The sequence below is a fragment of the Phycodurus eques genome, chromosome 7, assembly GCF_024500275.1.
Source record: "Phycodurus eques isolate BA_2022a chromosome 7, UOR_Pequ_1.1, whole genome shotgun sequence".
In the NCBI taxonomy this organism is placed as follows: domain Eukaryota; kingdom Metazoa; phylum Chordata; class Actinopteri; order Syngnathiformes; family Syngnathidae; genus Phycodurus; species Phycodurus eques.
Window position 1 is genome coordinate 6191562 of NC_084531.1, and position 20555 is coordinate 6212116.

Genomic DNA, 20555 nt, shown 5'->3' on the forward strand with positions numbered 1-20555 from the left:
AAATAAAGTTCAGGGTTTTCAAACATACTTTTTCTGTAAGGCATCAGCAAAAGTTGAAATTCAAGTTAAACTCAAGGCCATTCATGAGGTGAAGTAGTTAAAGAATAAGTATTGTATATATTGGAAGAGATTTGGCGATTGCACCTGCTATTATGCACAAAGTAATAGGAATAATTCATTCATTTTCTGTACTGCTTATCCTCATTAGGGTCACGGGCGTGCTGGAGCCTATCCCAGCGATCCGACAAACAAAAAATCATTCACACCTACGAGCAATTTAAATTCTTCAATTAACCTACCGTGGATGTTTTTGGGATATGGGTGGAAACTGGAGTACCCGGAGAAAACCCACACAAACATGGGGAAAACATGTAAACTCCACACAGACGAGGCAGATTTGGACCCGGGTCCTCAGAACTGTGAGGTGGATGTGCTAACCAGTCGTCCACCATGCTACCTAATGGGAATCCATCCATCCATCCATCCATCCATCCATCCATTTTCTGAGCCGCTTCTCCTCACTAGGGTCGCGGGAGTGCTGGAGCCTATCCCAGCTGTTATCGGGCAGGAGGCGGGGTACACCCTGAACTGGTTGCCAGCCACACACATAGAAACAAACAACCATTCGCACTCACAGTCATGCCTACGGCCAATTTAGAGTCTCCAATTAATGCATGTTTTTGGGACGTGGAAGGAAACCGGAGTGTCCAGAGAAAACCCACGCAGGCACAGGGAGAACATGCAAACTCCACACAGGCGGGGCCGGGGATTGAACCCAGGTCCTCAGAACTGTGAGGCTGTCGCTCTAACCAGTCATCCACCGTGCCACCCTAATGGGAATCAATTAATCTAAAACAATTTTGCTATAAAGGCTTAGCCAATCTCCTCCTGGAGCCGTCACCTTAGCGTGGTGGAGGGATTTATGTGTCCCAATGATCCTAGGAGCTAAGTTATCTGGGGCTTTATGTCCCTGCCAGGGTCACCCATGACAAACAGGTCCTTGGTGAGAGACCAGACAAAGCATGGCTCAAGGACCCCTTATGATGACGACAATGGACTCAGTTTTCCCTTGCCCGGACGCGGGTTACCGGTGCCCCCCTCTGGAGCCAGGCCTGGAGGTGGGGCTCGGAGGCGAGCGCCTGGTGACCGGGCACAGCCCGAAAGGATAACGTGGGTCCCCCTTCCCATGGGCTCACCGCCTGTGGGAGCGACCAAAGGAGTCGGGTGCATTGCGAGCTGGGCGCTGGCCGAAGGCGGGGACCTTGCCGATCCGATCCCCGGCTACAGAAGCTGGCTATAGGGACGTGGAATGCCATCTCTCTGGCAAGGAAGGAGCCCGAGCTGCTGTGTGAGGTCGAGATGTTCCGACGAGATATAGTTGGACTCGCCTCCACACAGCAGTTCAGAGTACCCACCCTTTTCTGAGTCCTTGGAGGGGGTGCTGGAGAGCACTCCCGCTGGGGACTCCACCGTTCTGCTGGGGGACTTCAATGCTCATGTGGGCAATGACAGTGAGACCGGGAAGGGCGTGATTGGGAGGAACGCCCCCCCCTGATCAGAACCCGAGCAGTGTTCTGTTATTGGACTTCTGTGCTCATCATGGATTGTCCATAACGAACACCATGTTCAAGCATAAGGGTGTCCACACGTGCACTTGGCACCAGGACACCCGAGGTCGCAGTTCGATGATCGACTTTGTGGTCGTGTCATCGGACTTGCGGCCGCATGTCTTGGACACTCGGGTGTAGAGAGGGGCAGAGCTGTCAACTGATCACCACCTGGTGGTGAGTTGGCTCCGATGATGGGGGAAGATGCCGGTCCGACGTGGCAGGCCCAAACGTATTGTGAGGGTCTGCTGGGAACGTCTTGCAGAATCCCCTGTCTGAAGGAGTTTCAACTCCCACATCCGACACTTTTGCTCACATTCCGGGAGAGGCGGGGGACATCGGGACATCTCCGCAGGGTGTCCGGGCTCTCCCTTAGAGAGAGGGTGAGAAGCTCGGTCATCCGGGAGGATCTCAGAGTAGAGTCGCTGCTCCTCCACATTGAGAGGAGCCAGTTGAGGTGGCTGGGGCATCTGATTCGGATGCCTCCCGGACGCCTCCCCAGTGAGGTGTTCCGGGCACGTCCACTGGGAGGAGACCCCGGGGACGACCCAGGACACGCTGGAGAGACTACGTCTTTCGGCTGGCCTGGGAATGCCTGGGGATCCCCCCGGAAGAGCTGGATGAAGTGGCTGGGGAGAGGGAAGTCTGGGCGTCCCTGCTAAAGCTACTCCCCCCGCAACCTGACCTCGAATAAGCGGTAGAAAATGGATGGATGGATGGATGGATGGAGGGCTTAGCCAATTGTGGCGCTACCTCCAGATTAACGTTGCTTCACCTCTGGTTTTTGCAGTACACAACAGCACAAACAGATGCATTCACACTCATTTGTGAGTTCTGTTCGAAGAGAGGTGTGTGTGAAGATGTCAATGTGAGAAGTGTGCGTTGTGCTATTCATTGTGTTGTCTTCACACTCAACACTCAGCAAAGACGTTGGGATCGTGTCACATGGAAAAATTAGAACTACAATAAAAAAGGAGACTTCATTGGGTAGAAAGCTCAGCTGCAATGGAGGCATAGTAGATGACGGTAACTCAAAGAAAAATTTAAAAAAATGTTTTGTACATACTGGACAGTAGTTGTGATCTGAAGATGTCGGACCCCTGGAGTTGGAAACTGTCGAGAGTTTATGTAGGAGACCTTTCTCACTGCAGCATTCACATTTTCTAAATCGTCTCCCTCCATCACCAGAATGGACTGAGCTGGGTTAAAGTGAAACTAAAAATACACACAAGTAAATGATGATTAGTGTCGCTGCACAAATGAATTTTTGCATTTCCTTTTTTTATTTTTTCTTCCCCTCTCACTTTGGACCAGAATGTTTATGCTTTCAATTTCAGGTGAAGTATTGGATCTTAAAAACAAAAGTGTGATCTTCAAATACATCTGAAGGACATAACTGGAGGAGTAGACCTATGACAATTTTGAATTTTGAAAATTCTATACAGTACACATTTAGAGTAACTTGGAGAGACTAAATCAATGTGTCTCAAGACACTTATAATTTATTGCAGGCCATTATTTCACATTCATGCACAGTCCTTCATGAATCTCCTTAAGGAGGAACAAATTGCTTTGTGGGCTACCAAGCTTAAGATCATGGCTGAAAGGACAACATACTTATTTGGCCTTTGAATTTAAAATGTTCAAATGCCATGAGTAGTACAGTATCGTAGTTCACATGGCTGACTTTTGAGCAGCAGGTTTTGGACACTGCCAAATTCACACTTCACATGAGATTGACCAGTGACCACACCAAATTTAGGTTAACTCGGACAGGCTCACGCTCCAGTGATGAACATTAACAGGACATAGACACGATAAATGGAAGGTTGAATTTCTCTTGCCATGACACTGGGCAAAAATCATTGATAATTTCTAGGATGGTGTGCGAATTGCACCCATCATACCTGAAATCTATAACTGAGACCATTTTTTCCTTTAAAATTCGAATTGTTCCTGTTTTGACAACAAAGAGCTGTAAAAGTTTGAAAAACAGAGCAGAAAATAAACCGATACCAATATTTTTCTTTCGACCATGCGTCTTTTATCACTTAAAATGATTGACTACTTCTTGAGAGAATGACCGTTGAGTTGAGTTTTTTTTTGTCATAAACAAAGAAAAAAAAGACGTAAAAGAATGTTATGGACGTATAGTTATGTTAGCTCTCCTCCATGCACACTTTAAACATAGTTATTTGTGGCCAATCTTTTCTTGAAAGATGGTTTGCCGGTCTGCTAATTTTGGGTTCTTAGCAGCACCATGGGGGTCTTCACACTTTGCCATTCCCCTGTTATTTCCCCTTTCCCCTTTCTTTCTTGCCATGGTCCTCATATCTACTTCTGCGGCTGCATTTCCTTTCTTTTCACTCCTCTAGTCCTTCCTTTACTCTGTTATTTACCTCTCATGGTGCTGAGCCAGCCATCTAACAGGCAAGCCGGATGACATCCTTAAGGAGCACACAGAATTATGGGAGATGGCAGCACAAAAGTAAAGAACCTCTCAAGATAATCTCCACTAGTCATCATTCTCACCTCCCAGGTTACGCTTGCTACATTTTATGAGTAGTGACAGAACTTCCGTTTCCCTCCCACTCTGAATTGCTTCACCGGCGTGGCTACCGGTGGAGTCAAACAGCAAATATTTCTATGCAATTCACGGCGACCAGGCAAGCAAACGAATGATTCATAGGAATCGAATAACTGAGAACAGGTTTTTGATTCCCAGCCCTACTGCAGTGTTACTGCCTGTATGTGTACCTTGATGCTCTTATCCAGGCTTTCAAGGGAGTTGATGTCCAGTCCTTCTTTGCAAGCCTGTAGACAGGAAATTACTTTTTGACTCTCAATCTTTCCTGGTCGGATTGTCAATCCAGATAAACTGCCTCTGAAGTACTGAGTAAACCTTGGCTTGGTCACCTCACCACCTACACATGGACACACAGACACATATAACAATACAGCCAATATTAAACACGCTAGTCATGGTTAATTTTCAGTTCTGAATGGTAACATTTCAAAAGAAATGTTTTTTCTCTCTCTGTAAAACCACAGAAGCAACATTACCAGTATGTAATGCCATAAAATCATTATATTATAACTGATACTGACCAGTCTTGAGTTTGGCAACTAAACCTAAAAGTGAGCCCACTTGTGTTCCTATCCTGTAACTAAACCTTATAATAACATACAACACAGTCACACTGTGCCAGTTGTCTCATCCTGAGCCAGACTTAATCATATCTCAGCACTGTGACCTCATTTATATACATCATCATACATCAAAAGGACATTGCATTATTGCAACTTTACTGAATGGGAGACTTTTTTTATTTATTACACTAGGTCTTAGTTATCATTAATAACTGGCATGAGCAACTGTACTGTGCCTCAGTTCACCTTTCAAGTGTGTCACTGAAGTATACCATGCTTGAGCACAATTGGGATTTTAGGGGCTTGAGCACAGTATTGATTGCCTAGTGTGAGTAGACCTGTAAAGTCGGTCCTTTAAACTCTGTAAGACTAAGACTGGAAAGATTGGTTCATAAAGTTGTCAGGTTAAGAAAGCAAGGTAAAACATTTTAAACATAAGAGCCATGGAGGTTGCCAGTTTTTATGCAAGAAAGCCTAATGTGCAAAAAGGGCCAAATGGTGTCAGTGAGCTTTAGCTAACTCACTAGAGATGCCTCATTCTCCTTTCCCTACAGCAGAAATAGCTTCTCTCTCAGTTTACAAGTTGAGTTGCCTTATTGAGTTGCTTTATTGATGAGATTATTCATGTGAGAGTTGAACTTGAAGTCTGAACTTTTAGAAGGCGAATAGTTGAAGATTCAAGGAAGATGATATTCGCAAAATCACCATTTAATTGCCCTAACCTGCACAGACTGTCAAGTAGCAGAAAAAAAAAACTTTCCATCTTGATTGCAGTGCTCAATGACTAATGATGTTGAGCCTTATGAAGAGTAATCAGGATAGTAAATTAAGCAATAATGGTCAACTGCAATTGGAGTTAGGGGAAGCCTCAGCCTCATTTCAACATTCTTCCCTGCACTTTGTCAGAGAATGTCCAGCTTGACCCAGTTAACCCTATTTCCCAGTTAAAAGTGCAGGCTCATGTATCACTGCTCAGAATGATGTATCAGTAACCTCAAAAGCTCGGTCTGTGCAAGTGGAGACTGAAGACACAGCTGACCACCACGAGAAACAAATGATTATACTCTTATTTTCCACTGCTAAACCTTCCAAAGTTTAGCAGTGTTTTACACCAAACGTTGCCTAATCTATTCAACTGCTGGTATGGGATTCATATAGTGGCATGAACTCCTTCATTGTCAATACAGCAGACAGTTGAGCTTTAGTTGAGTCTCCTCACTGTTCTAATGTAGTCTGTATTCTCCCATACTCAACCAACTAAATGTTCATCTGTTGTAGACCAGACCAAACGAAGTCTACCCATGATTTTTTTCCCCTTAATTAAAATTAGTATTTTTCCTTGGAATATTATATATTTTCTTAATTGATTACATTTTGACAAAAAGAAAATCAATGTCCCAAATTTTCATATAGTATTGTTAATGTATATTTGATTAAATTGCTTGGGATGAGGGGTTTCTGACCCAATTTTATAAAAAGAAAATGTATTTTTCAGATTAGTCTTTCAAAACCCATGCATTGAACAGTTTGTATATATAAAAAAATATGCATAACTGTAATATAACTGTAATATGCATAAAGTGCCTTTTAGAGAACACTATTAAGGAACTGAGACGTAAAAATAAAAATTTGGTAGCCGAGGAGTATGGTAAAATAAAAACATTGAATGACTGAAAGTGAATCAATCAACTATGTCTGTATTGAGCAAAAAAATACAAGAGCCATGACAAAGCTGCAGTAAAAGTGGATAAAATGTAAAACCGGTGCCATTAAATGGACTGCACTTATATAGCGCTTTATCGCCATCATCCCAGTGCCCAAAGCGCTTTACAAAGCCTCACATTCACCCACTCACACACACATTAATATACCAATGGGCGGCTGCTGCCCTGCCCTCTGGGAGCAAATTAGGGTTCAGTGTCTTGCCCAAGGACACTTCGACATGCGGGCAGTCGTAGCCGGGATTCGAATCAGTGACCCATTGGTCACTGGACAACACGCTGTCCTTACTGATCCATAGCCGCCCAAACAAACAAAACAAAGCTACACCTCACCACAAAATACAAACAGGCTTCCTGATTATTTTTATCCTTTACGTACAACAAATTTACATTTGAAAACTCCAGTTATTTTACACTTTGCCATCTCACTCCCAAACATCAGCACGAGCTTGTAGTAACATCAATCACATCTATAATATTTATTTATTTATTTTTATTTGCTAGCCACCATGAAAAGGGCTTTGCGACCTGAGTTGAGGATTACTGGTCTACACCAGTGTTTACCGACCTTTATTGTGCCAAGACAAATATTTTACATTTGAAAAATCTTCATGTACACCACCACAAAAATGTTACAGAAAGCTCACCCACAGATCAATTATGTACCTTCTGCTATCTGAAGGAAGAGCAAGTTCTGCCTGTAACTATGTGTCGCTGACAAAATACTTTTTGGAACTATTAAGTAAAATTGGATAATGTTTAATGGCATACCTGATGATCTCTCACGGCACTGGGAAACACTGCTCTAAACTATGCTACAAGGTGCCAGAATCATACTTAACTGTTGTATGTGATGATTGGCATGAGCGCTGCCAGGGATTTGGGGCTCCGTGATAAAACACTTGGGCTCCTCCACGACAATGCCGCAAATTGAAAATACAATCCTATTTTGTTAGACCTTTGTCAGATATGGGCCCTTAGAATTGTCATCACTTCCCCCCCATATGGCACCCCTGCAGGTTGGCACGTTTGCAATAGAGTAGGCAATATTATAAAACAAATGGAGAAGTTGTTTTAAGATTGCAGTTATTCAACCTTTTTTGTGCTCCCTATGAGAGCACAGTTATGAAATTTATACCTTTTCCCACCCTACCAAGATAACGATCCACTGTGTCCCTCCTTGAGAGATGCTATCAATGTAGCATCTCTCATACCTTTTCCCTCCTTGAGAGATGCTATCAATGTAGGCCACAGACAAATGAAAGGATCGTGAGAATTACTGAGGTGCTGTGGAGCAGAAATGATACAAGTGAATATCTCACTTTACAGAGACAGTTATTTATGAGATGATAACTCGCTACGCCTGCTCTGCATCATCTTTTTGTTCACTAAACAGTTCGCTCAGCTTCATTTGTATCTTTTTTAAAGGCCAAGCTTCTGACGCTTGTAAGGCTTGGGAAAAGGAGAAACGTAATCACAACTTCTGTCTTCTCGTAGGAAGGATAACATTACATTTATTTAAACTGGCAATAACTATCATCATCTTGCATGTTACCGTAAATATAGGAGCAGCAATGCAGACTGCTTCCGATGTTGATGAAACTCAAACACGGGCAACACGTCCACAGGTTAAAGTTACAGGTAGCAATCACAGTGCAATGTACACGCAGTCGGTAGATTCTCAGGGTACCCGGTTTCTTTCCATATTTCTAAAACATGCATATGCTATGTTACCGAGAAGGTTCCCCAGCTTTAATCCTTGTGATTTAAACATCGATGCGCTTTAAGGTTGGCATTTTTTGTTATTCTCTCGTATTTAGCTGTATTCTGCCTTACCTGACGTGTCAAAGTGCTCTGCAGATACTCTAACTACCAGTTTTCCGAGTGAGATGTGTGTGACTGAGTGTTTTTCACTTCAAGCTGTTTATTTGTCATGTTTGTTGAAAGTACTTTCAACACAGCGTCACTGCCATTATCATTACCCTAAACATTAGTTCGCTAGCTTAATGCTAACATACGATAGGAAAAAACGGCATTTGCGGGAGAACCGAAATTATCATCGTCGCGGTCATTTTAAACCATCAAACAACTTACTTTAGCATCAACACATCAGCAAAACATATAAATGAACATCTAAAAATACAGTAAATGTTCTCGCTACTGAAAAGAGAAAAAAATACAACTGCTGGTTAGTTTTAGTTTAGTTTGGTGACTGTCTACTTCTTGATATCCTTTTTGTGGGCTCCACTTGTGTCAGACCATCAGGCCAAAGGCTTTTTCACACTGCACTTGGCAAGGTGTCTGAGACCCTCGATTTTCACATTGATTGTGTGTGTGCGCTGAGGGGGCGCCAGCGCATTTTGACGTGACAGCGAGCATCGGGTCAATGCAGAGGGTGACTGACATTCAGCGTCACGTGGTCAGATAGGAAAATGTTCTATTCTGGAGCGTTGACGTGGTGATGTAAAAAATCTCCAATGGGAGACAGGCTGGAGGAGTAATTTCTGAGTGCTTTTTTGGCTGCTTGTTCTGTAAACAGCAAGAGGGAAATGGAGGGTGCTCTAATACATGCGGTTTCTCTTTATCCCAAAATCTCTGTTTAGCCTGAAATATACCTCAAACCGCTTTTGGTAAAATTGTAGCTCACGAACAAGCATAAAGTCTCTGAGGTTCCATTACATTACAATGGGATGAACCCATATCTATTAGCATTTCCAAATATGGGATGGCCGCACCCTCTTGCCATTGACGTTGCGCTTTGACGTGGGGTCACTAAGCAAGTGCAGTGTGAAAAGGCCTTTAGGCTTGTACAACAGAAGGGGAAGCACAGTATGTGCGAATGATAAAAAAAATTGGTGTATATGTGGAAAAAAAAGTTAAATTATGTATTTTTATTTTGTGGGTCCATCTTATTTACCGGTGCGCTCATTAGATAAAATTTTACAGTAATGTAAGACTAAATTGTCCCTTGGTGTGAATTCATTCATTCGTTAATTTTCCGTACCGCTTCTCCTCACTAGGGTCGCGGATATGCTGGAGCCTATCTCAGCTATCTTCGGGCGGGAGACGGGGTACACCCTGAACCGGTCGCCAGCCAATCGCATATAAACAAACAACCATTTGCACTCACATTCACACCTACGGGCAATTTAGAGTCTTCATTTAACCTACCATGCATGTTTTTGGGATGTGGGAGAAAACCAGAGTACCAGGAGAAAACCCACGCAGGCACAGGGAGAACATGCAAACTCCACACAGGTAAGGCCGGATTTGAACCCGGGTCCTCAGAACTGTGAGGTGGATGTGCTAACTAGTCGTCCACCATGCAGCCCCTTGGTGTGGATGTTCTTTGTCTATATGTTCCCTGTCATTGAGTGGCAACCAGTCGAGGTCCTGACACTTGCCTATAGTCACTTGGGAAAGGCTCCACCTCGCTAGTGACCCTGAACAGGATAAGCAGTAGAAAATGTATTGATGGATGGTTGGATAGATTTGATTATTCACTTTTCTAACCTGGCAGATGTGCATTGTATTGCAAGTTGCTGCTCAAAAGGTTCAGGGACCAAAGCTACTAACACTCATTTACGCTAATGCTGCTATATACAGTAATGTATGATGCCAGTATATCAGTATAAATCAGTGAGCCACGCTCAGTGATCAATGCTATTCATTTTCATCAATTGACAAAAATAATTTATTGCAGGCCATTATTTCACATTTACATTCATGCACAACTGATGCTTATTCTCAACTGCTAATGGTGGGATGATACAGATTTAATTACCATTTTACTGAAAGGCAACAGTTTTGTGACACTAAGCTCAAAGTTTCATAGCATAAATATCAGGAATGTGTTCATTCTCAATTACATTTACTTGCTGTGGTCATGACAGAGCCTATTTGCATTAAACAATGCTGAGTGGCCAGTTAACGGTTATGAGCCATGAAATTACATCAAGGAATATAATTAAAATGTCACTGCTGCATGGAACCAAGTTTGCTTTGAACTGACATTTTCTTTGTGTTTTTTTTTTTGCACCCATCACTTGTCTGATCAGGCTTTCCTGTCTGAACTATTGACATTACCATATACCATTCCAATTTGACCATTTTCAATTTTGTGAACTTTTTGTTATATGAATCTGTGCAAAATGAGAAAATTCTATATAAAATATAATTAAAAAGAAACTGTTCAACCTCCAGAGATTGTGAGCCAACATCAGTGAACTCTGAGCTCCCAAATGTCCTTCTGCAACAACGGACTCAAATTCCCACAGACTCACGCCAAAATGTTATAGAAAGCTTTGGCAGTACAGTTTCATCCCCATTTTTCTCCTCCTTGTATGTGCAATGGCCAGGTGTCTGAAAATATTTGTCCATATATTATGTATTTCCATTGCTTGAGGGGTACATTTCATTTTGTGATGATAATGGACTAAGATCTGAAGCTACAAGACTTAAGGCCTCTTTATAGTCCCGTGGCCGACAACGCCCGCATTGCATCACATGACCGACGAATTGGCCCACATGGCCCCTCTGCGTCGCTTGACACGCACATGGCAAAAATGGTTGCTATGCATAGAATACCGCGGAGATCATCTCTCGTGATTGGTCCGTTTTAGTCACATGCTGTGATGATGTAATCAGCGTTCCTCCTGGTTCCACATAGCACCGGCGCCTTCTCGATCGATTTTGCAGCATAATTAAACGTATCATCTGGTCATCTTGGTCCATTTGTTCTAGCAGACTGTTCCACGGTCGCCATTGTTCTTGCTTTGTTCCTTGTTACGAAAAGTAAGAATGTCTACCGGAAATGGCCAAAAAATGCAGAGGAAACTGCCAGACCAGCCATAGCGACACCCTCGACTTGGAGGAGAACTGCAGTACATATTAAAACCTGCGCACCTTGGTTGCACTCGAGTATAAAGGCAAACTGCGTGCGGGATAGCCGCAGTGACGTCAGCGCGGTCGCCGCCCACGCGAGTATAAAGAAGCTTTTAGGCACTGGCTGAGTTTATCCCTTTCAGAGAGTGGGCCATCAACAGAGTGCTTTGAAAAGGCAGTGGCTAATGGCTTTGGTTAAGATTTCAGTCTTGCTTTACAACTACTTAGTGAGGCTTAACTCCGAACAAGAGAAGCAGAAATAGGCTCTGCACTCTCTTTTCCATTCTTTTAATCCTTCTTCAGGCTTGCAGTTTTCAATCAACGAATTTGAAGGGGAAGATGAAGAGAGTGGGTTCACTGCTGCAGATAAACGTAATAGAGGAAAGACCTGCACATGCACAAAACTCATCTTCAATCTTTTATTTGAGACAAATAATCACTGAGAGGCCTCATTTGGCCCATCAAATCAACTGTTCTCCGTTTATTGTACCCTGGTGCGATTAGTGTCAGCTACTGTATCTGTTAAAAGGACAGTTTAATTGTATGACTTTATTCAGATTGGTCAAATCATTTGTCGAAGACAATCTAAGTGTCCTTTGTAATTGAATTGTTCATTCAGCACCAAAGAACATGTGCCACACTCATTGTTCCCTTAGTAATGATGTTCCAAAAATATTAGATGTCTTGGTCCTGGGTCTGATACGAAAGAGGTATTAAAGCAGCATAATGCCACAATTAATGCCAATTTTACTGTGACTCTGATTTTAATCTTTCATATTTGAATCAATTGCTTCCCATTTAGCCACTGACAAGACTGATAGTACTGAACGTGTAAGTATACAGTTACAAGAAAATGTGAACCCTTTCATCTGCATTAATTGGTGATAAAATGTAATCTAAAGTCACAACAATAGACAAACACAACCTGTTGAATCTAATACCACACAAACAACTGTATGTATTCATGTTTTTATTGTTGACACCAGGTTAACATTCAAAGTGCAGGGTGGCGAATGTATGTGAACCTATAAACTTCTCCAAGAGCTAATCCGACTCAGGAGTCAACTAGAGTCCAATCAAAGTGACAAGATTGTCGGTGCTGGTTATTGCTACCCTGTCCTACGAAAAACGCACACCAATTTTGAATGTTCTGTTCTGCACTGCATTTCAGTGTTCGGCATTTATATTTGAACTAGCTTTTACACAAAGGAGCTCTCAGAATACCTCCAATTAAGAAATGATAACTTGCATAAAGCTGCAAAGGGTAACAAAAGGATTTCTAAAAGCCTTTATGTTCGTCACAAGAACTTGAAGTTGGCTATAAATGGAAAACGTTCGGCACTGTCATTACTCTCCTTAGGAGTGGCCGTCCTATAAAGATCACTGCAAGAGCACAGTGCAGAATCCTCGATGAAGTGAAGAATAATTCTCTGAAACATGCTGACATGTCTGTTGACAGATGTACGATCAATAAAACCTTAGACAACAATGAATGGAGTACACCACGGACCAAGTCACTCCTGTCACCCTCTCCAAAAAAATTATTAATAGAGGTTCGCAGCTTGTAAAAGAACACCTGGATGTTGTGTGGACAGATACTGTGAATCCAAAGTTGCGTTTTTGGGGGAGGAACACACAATGCTATGTGTCAAGAAAAAATGCACAGATCACCACCACCACAAAACGTCATTCCGAATGTGAAGTATGGTTGAGGAGGCATCATGGTTTTGGCACTGCTTTGCTGCCTCGACAGAAAAATTAATTTCCAAGTTTATCAAGGCATTTTAAAGGAGAACTTGAGACCACGTCTGCCAATTGAAACTTAACAGAAGATGGTTGCAGTGTTTATATTTTGGGCAAATGTAAACTGAACTTCATATTTCAGCCTGATGTACGTTATTGTGAACGCGCTCATTCTCGCGTCTGTGAACAGTTTTGGAATGGCAGTGCATTTTCCTTCAAGAGTGCCAGGTTTCGTTAGGGACTTCCAGAAGAAAACCCGGCTAAACACTCTGTAATGAGCCTTCATATGTCAGGGGATAAATGCCTTAGTTGGCAACCCCCCACTCCCTCTGCCTTCACACATGATACGCTGTCCTCCTATTATACTGAATGCAGTCATAGATTGAAGATTGAAAAGTGACTTAAAAAAAGATAGTGTTTCATGTTGTTTGCACGTTGAGGATTACACTTTGAGGTACTGTACATCCTTCGTTTCCTACCTCAGCCTGGTTCCTACCTCAGATTGTGTTTGTGTTTGCACATTAACAACTACAGTCCTGTTTTTGTTCTAAATCTTCATTCAAAAAAATACCATTAAAGCAAGAAATGTTCCCCCATGTTTTTGAGACTGTGTGGTGAATGCTGCAGCTAGCTACTTGTGTGGACTGACTGGGTAGCAGAAATGGGGGAATGCCAGTATTCTGATGGTAAGAAACATTGAAAAAAAAAAAAAAAAACAGCTAGGAACTAGTTCATTTTTGGAATGGTGGCTTTAGTTAAACATTTTCAATTAAGAACTATTAACTGAGGTAGTTCATTTTAAAGGTGCAATATTTTACCTAATCAACTTTTTCTAGTACTTGGGAGGTAATATTGGCTCTATGGTGCCTCAGTAAACATGAATTATAAATCAAAATCGTCCACACATTCCAGAGTTCCAGACATTTTTATGCCGAGAGGAAATCAGGTCCTTCAAATTTCTCAAGCTCCGCCTAACTCTCTACTCCCGAGCCAGCGCTGTCAACATAACAAACACGTGCTCTCACAAGTGGCTCTTTTACATGGAGGCAACCAATCAGAGAAAAGGGAGCCAAATATGTACAAAGCGGATACAAAACTGGGTCAAAGAGGGAAGTAGCTGTCAGAGGGGCCTTTTCTCACACGTATGAATAAAAAATCAAGGTATTTTTAAAAAAAATGAAATTGACACTATTAAGTTAGAGAGTCATTCTATGGAGGTATAAATAGACAATATATGGGACCTTTAAAATTAGTCAACTGAACTTTGAAGTAGTTCATGTAGAAAATAAACTTTCCAAACTGTGGATGGTTGATGGACAAGGACACAAAGGACAGAAATACTATAATTTCTCGTGTATAATGTGCATTCCCCCCGCACACAAAATTGTCAAAAGTCAATAGGGCACATGATACATAGGTATAGGGGAAAATGAAAAAACAACGTTCACATTTTATAAATGTATGCCGCCATCAAGAGGTTATGAAAAAGCTGTACACTTTCATTCCAATATTCCACCGCCACATAGAGATTATGAGAAAGCTGTAGCCTACACTTTCATTCCAATATCACAGGGGTACGTATGACTGGGAAATTTCTCAGTTTGAAGAGAAAAATGGTAATAAAAAAGCCACACTATTGAAGCCCTTAAGCCCTTGAAGCGCTTATCCTCACTAGGGTCGCGGGCGTGTTGGAGCCTATCCCAGCTATCTTCCGGCGAGAGGCGGGGTACACCCTGAACTGGTCGCCAGCCAATCGCAGGGGACATATAAACAAACAACCATTCACACTCACATTCACATTCACACCTATGGGCAATTTAGAGTCTTCAATCAACCTACCATGCATTTTTTGGGATGTGGGAGGAAACCGGAGTTTCCCGGAGAAAACCCCTGCAGGCAAGGGGAGAACATGCAAACTCCACACAGGCGGGGCCGGAATTTGAACCCCGGTCCCCAGAACTGTGAGGCAGATGTGCTAACCAGTCACTTACCGTACCCTTCCTTTTTAGCTACATCAAAGGATGTCTTTTGAAATGAATAAATCAGCATCCATTACTTCTGATTCAATGTTGAGACCATCAGCACCTGATCAACTGCTTCCTTTCGTCCATTACTGACATCAGATTTAATATGTTGCAGGTTTTACCAAATTTTGTATTTGCCTGTGGCCTTGCCTGCTTTGTAGTGGCACTTTGGCTCTAAGTAGGACACTTTCCTTTCTTTTCATTGAGGTTACAGTCTGTCCTGTTTTTAACTTTACACTGGCAGTAAGGGCAGGGCTATCATGGACATTGTGCTTCTTTTTATTTAGTGCCACTGTTGGATGTATCCCTTCTCCTGTATTAGTTTCTCTGTCACTGTTCTGTCCATTGTCATTGTCAATGTTTTGTTCAATGACTGGGCTACCTGTCGCGCTGTTTAAAATATTTGTGTTTTTATCCTGTGCAGTTTCTGTTGCCGTGTTTTGTACATTCTTTTCATTGCTAGCTTCACGGTGGACATCATCTTGTACAGTTTTTTTTCATCCTGATCATGTTAGTGTGCCTTATAAAGACTTGAATGATGAACTCAAGGATGGATAAGGAAGGTCACAATGATGACTCCATGTATGGCAAAAACAACAGCTCCATCTGACCAGTAACGAACATTGGTCTCTTCCACTGTGCAGTCCGCTTGAATGTAATAGACTTTATCACCTGCCTCATATTTTTCATCTGAGCTGCTTATGCAGTGCCCTCCTTAACCTATCTGAACATTCATCTTCTGTGAAAGCCTTTCTGGAGGCATGTAGAACCGGATATGTGTTCTCCTACCTTAGCGCTCGATGTGGTACCTTCCAGTTCATGGTGACTTATCAATTAGTACAGAGGGAAGGTTAGGATTTCAACCGAATATCAGTTGATGTGGGCAATAACCATGAATACAGTGCAGACAGTTTTGAGCCTTAAGAGCTCAATCTAGGGCAGTCTACCAGTCACATCCATTGTCCCATTCCACCCTAAGAATTATATCTGTGAAAACCTGATTGTGTCTCTCCAACAGTCCATTGCTCCACTGTTGTTCTTACCTGTGTTGAACTTCTCCGCCATGTCCCTGAATTGCTTGTTGTTGAATTCTCCTCTGTTCTTGCTAAAGAGATGCCGCCGAGGTCCATGAACAACTATCAATGTGTGAATGAAGGAGTTGACTATTTCAGAGGACTTCTTTATTTTCACTATACTTTCTGCACTGAAGCGAGTGAACTGGTCGATAATATGTAGATACCAAACATTTGGCTCCAGCTCGTGCAGGTCCACTGCCACCTTTTCATTTGATTCCATGGCTAGGCGAATGAACAGCTCGCTTTCGCTTAGTTTTGCTGTATCTCTGATATATGTCTCAGTTAAGTACTATCTGTTGCAGAATAGTGCGGAGGTCCTTTGTCTTTGTTTCCTCAGTGTTGAATGACCTTGTGCAGCCTATTTCCTGATGAATGGCCACATTTCTTGTGAAGCTTGAGCAGGATTTTGTGCTTTTCATCTTGAAACCACACGGTAGTGTCCTGAGCTAGCGAACTCCAGGGATTCATTAAGAAGAATTTCATCGTCAGGCATGGGGTCTTGTGTCAACAATGTGGCGTTAACTTCATCCACACCTTCGTCTCCAATTCATCTTATGTGTTCGTTCTTCTTGTGGGGCAGTCCTTGGCCCACTACAATGTGCTTTGACACACAGCACATCTCGACCGCTTCCCAAATTTATCAAATGGATTAGTGCCAGGTAGCGTGTCATCTGTTGACCAATTTTGAACACCATGTTCTATTTTATTTAAATTTCTCATTGATCTGTGTTGTGATCAATGAGAATCTGAGAGAATCTGTGTTGTGTCCTGATTTAGCTGTATTACATTTGACGTGCCTGAAGTTTTAGCTCCCAAAATCTGTTTCATTGCGGACGTCATTGATGCAAAATTTCACTCTGTGCATGCGGTAAATGCAAGCTGTCTGTTTTTCTCTTAGCGACAGACTGTCCGTAACAGATTAAAGGCTAACACGGCATCGGGTGGCGTCATGTCATAGGTTTCATCCGGTTGCTGCTCAAAGTTGATGATGTAATCGAAATGAAATGAAGCTGTCTTTCGTTATACGGTCAAAATGGGACTCCACTTCGTATGTACTTCCTTTTTCCCTTTTTACAAACACATCATCCAGTTTTGCTCATACAGTAATGTGTCCATAGTGTTGTCTTTGTCCAGGTCATCTACGGGAATCCCCATGATGATTTTGCTGGTTCTTCCTTCCATGTCCGAAGCCAAAGCAAGCACCTGCTTTTTCTTGTCCAATTTGGTGATTCATTTCAACATTTTAATTTAATTTTTCCAACAATGGTCTGGTAACATCAAACTTTGGCGGTACTGTGTAGTTAGCAGCCATCCTCTAACAATCTTTGGCTACCAATGTGACTTCTGCGGCACGGTGGACGACTGGTTAGCGCGTCAGCCTCACAGTTCTGTGGACCCGAGTTCAATCCCTGGTCCTGCCTGTGTGGAGTTTGCATGTTCTCCCCGTGCCTGCGTGGGTTTTCTCTGGGCACTCCGGTTTCCTCCCACATCCCAAAAACATGCATTGATTGGAGACTCTAAATTGCCTGTAAGGTGTGACTGTGAGTGCGAATGGTTGTTTGTTTGTATGTGCCCTGCGATTGGCTGGCAACCAGTTCAGGGTGTACCCCGCCTCCTGCCCGATGACAGCTGGGATAGGCTCCAGCACGCCCGCGACCCTAGTGAGGAGAAGCGGCTCAGAAAATGGATGGATGTGACTTCTATTTAGTAAACACAGTGTTTATATCTTTTTCAAATACATTTATTCAGCGAACTTGCCAACAACTTGTTCCCCTTCCGCCATCACCAAGTCACACACCCCTTTTGCACACTGGACATGTCATAACTTCCTGTCTGTGGAAGATACAATGGATAAATGCAATAAAGTAAATGATTTTAACAATTTTAACAGGCCCAACCAGTTATTAAATCCAGAGGTTCATATACATTTTGTCCCTTGCACTGCGACATTTGCATGTTTTCAGTCAAAACATGAAAGCTATTTGTATTAGTAAGTGTTGAAAGTGTTTGTCTATTGTAACTTAAATGAAGATCAGATCACATTTTATGACCAATTTAGGCAGAAATTGAGGTAATACCAGAGGGTTCATATGCTTTATTTTTTTTTTTAACTGTAAATAAGAAATCTTATAGGTTCCTCTATAGTTTATAACTTTTAAGTACTGAACTTTTAAGCCGATGTGGCAAATACACATTATCAGCATGAGGAATTTTGGAGTTTTTAACTGACAGAGGTGTTAGCCAACCCATCCGTCCATCTATCTGTCAATGCAGTTTCTACACTGTTTGTCCTCATTAGCGTTGCAGGTGTGCTGAAGCTTATCCCAGCTGACTTTGGGTGAGAGGCCGGGTACATACAGCTTGGACTGGTTGACAGCCAATCCTGGGCAAGAAGCCAAGTCAACAAAATAAAACTCTAATTGAAATATGCATGGCCTGACCATTCTAGCAAAGTTTCTAGAAGCACTCCTCACAACTCTGATCAGTAATACTAGCAAGATGCTAGTTGACTTTTGATATGGTTTGCAACGAAAGACATGCTATTCTCCTTACAAACCATGGAACAATCCAAATGAAGCTGAAGCAATTCGGATCACCTTGCCAGCAGGCACCGACTGTGAGCTGCACGTCAATCTGTGATGGGTGAATGGGCCAGTCGTCAGTCACCAGGTAGGGGTCATACGTCACTCCATCCACATAGAGTGTCACCGCTGGAAACTCTACATTGATGACGTAGTAATGCCATTCCTTGTCGCAGATCTGGCAGAGAGCGAGAGAGAAAGAAGACATTATACTATTAGTGGATGTCATGGATGTCAGTCACACTCGACACTGTATTTCAACCTTATACGAACAGACTAAGTAAGTGTAATGGTAGCCATATTAGTGGCTAGCATGCCTGAGTCATAAAGTTCTGTGGTTCACGGTCCGAATCTTGGGTCTGTCCTTTCTTGTTTGGAGTTTGCTTAGACTTCCTACCACATTTCCAAACATGCATGTTTGATTAATTGAAGATTCTAAGTTGTCCATAGGTGTGAATGTGATTGTGAATGTTTGTTTGAATACTGTATAAGTGCCCTGCATTTGGCTGGCGACCAATTCAGAGTGTACCTGCCTCTTGGCCAAAATCAGTTAGGATAGGCTACAGCACACCTGCAACACTAATGAGTACAAGGATGGATGGAATTAAGTGTAGACTTAATTCCAGAGAAGCTTTTCAAAACAATTTCACAACCTGATGTCCACTACTCTTTTTATTAATGTTAAGCTAAATTGGAGACATATACCCCTGCATAACAGTAGCAGGCCCACACTTGGAGTAATGTGATGAAAATATGATGCTAATGGCAATACATTAGCGTTTGATCCTCTTTTGAGGACACCTTGACTGTGCCACTCATCAGCATGCTTGACCATGTAATTGAATGCACAAGCACCCTCATGCCTGTTGTTAATATTTTGCATAATTTTTCTTTCTGTTTCGCCACAGTAGTGCCAATGCTTATGGAGCTGTGCTTCACCTTTTCCTCTTGGCAGCTGGTATTCAATGTGGGTCAGCCTCTCAACACTTGGCCATGGGAGACCTCACTCTGTGCTCATGCAAGTACAATACATGTGAGTTCTAATCAATGGAGTTGGTTTTGGTTGTGTGAGGTACAACAGTGAACTTGGTGTGATCGCTCGCCACTGCTGCTTGACACAGAACATCAATATCTGGAGTTAGTGCTGAGAATCAATGTAGGATCATGAAGGGATCAAGATCAGTAACATTGAGACTTTTTTTTTTAATTTGGTGGTTCAACACAGGGTCACACCTTCCGTTTCTGTAGTCGCTTTAACACTGGCTTCCTGGTAAATTGATGCATCAAAGACATAACAGTAGAGCTGGTGTTTATTTGTCTGTCTCTTCTCGACAGAACTCATCAAAGCGGAACATTGCAGTGTCCGAAATGTGCATTCACACAGGCGTAAAGAGATTATTAAATTAGCGGTGGTAATTGCTTTCAAAGCAGAGAGCCGTGGGCAGTGAATCTTGGGTGTTAAACTTCACACTCTGCCAGTTAGGCCTCTGATACTACATCGGAAGACAGTAAATTTGTGGGGTGTACTTTAACCCCTATCCTGCATCAGAAACTTCCACACATCAAGCTGATAAAAAAAGTGAAAAAATAAAATGCAACAGTGATTGGCTGGCGACCGGTTCATGGTGTACCCCGCCTCCCGCCCGAAGATGGCTGGGATAGGCTGTAAGAACCTGTGAGTTAATATCGTAATATAACCTGTGTTGTTATTAGTGGTCCCAGCACAAGCAATTAAAGCCTATAGTGTGTGTTATAAACTTATGAGTAA

General features: G+C 42.5%; 1 protein-coding gene across 2 annotated transcripts in view; it reads right to left on the bottom strand.

Annotated features, from left to right (window-relative positions):
- Window positions 1-20555, bottom strand: part of LOC133405347 (calsyntenin-2-like) — a 277979-nt gene that overhangs the window by 25103 nt on the left and 232321 nt on the right. Inside the window, exons 9-11 of one of the 2 annotated variants that reach the window (XM_061682214.1) lie at window positions 18803-18965; window positions 4365-4531; window positions 2674-2822 (exon numbers count right to left, since the gene is read on the bottom strand). In XM_061682214.1, the coding sequence (XP_061538198.1) occupies window positions 2674-2822; window positions 4365-4531; window positions 18803-18965 (479 nt within the window). The remainder of the gene's footprint in view (window positions 1-2673; window positions 2823-4364; window positions 4532-18802; window positions 18966-20555) is intronic. The other variant, XM_061682215.1, reaches the window with a different exon arrangement.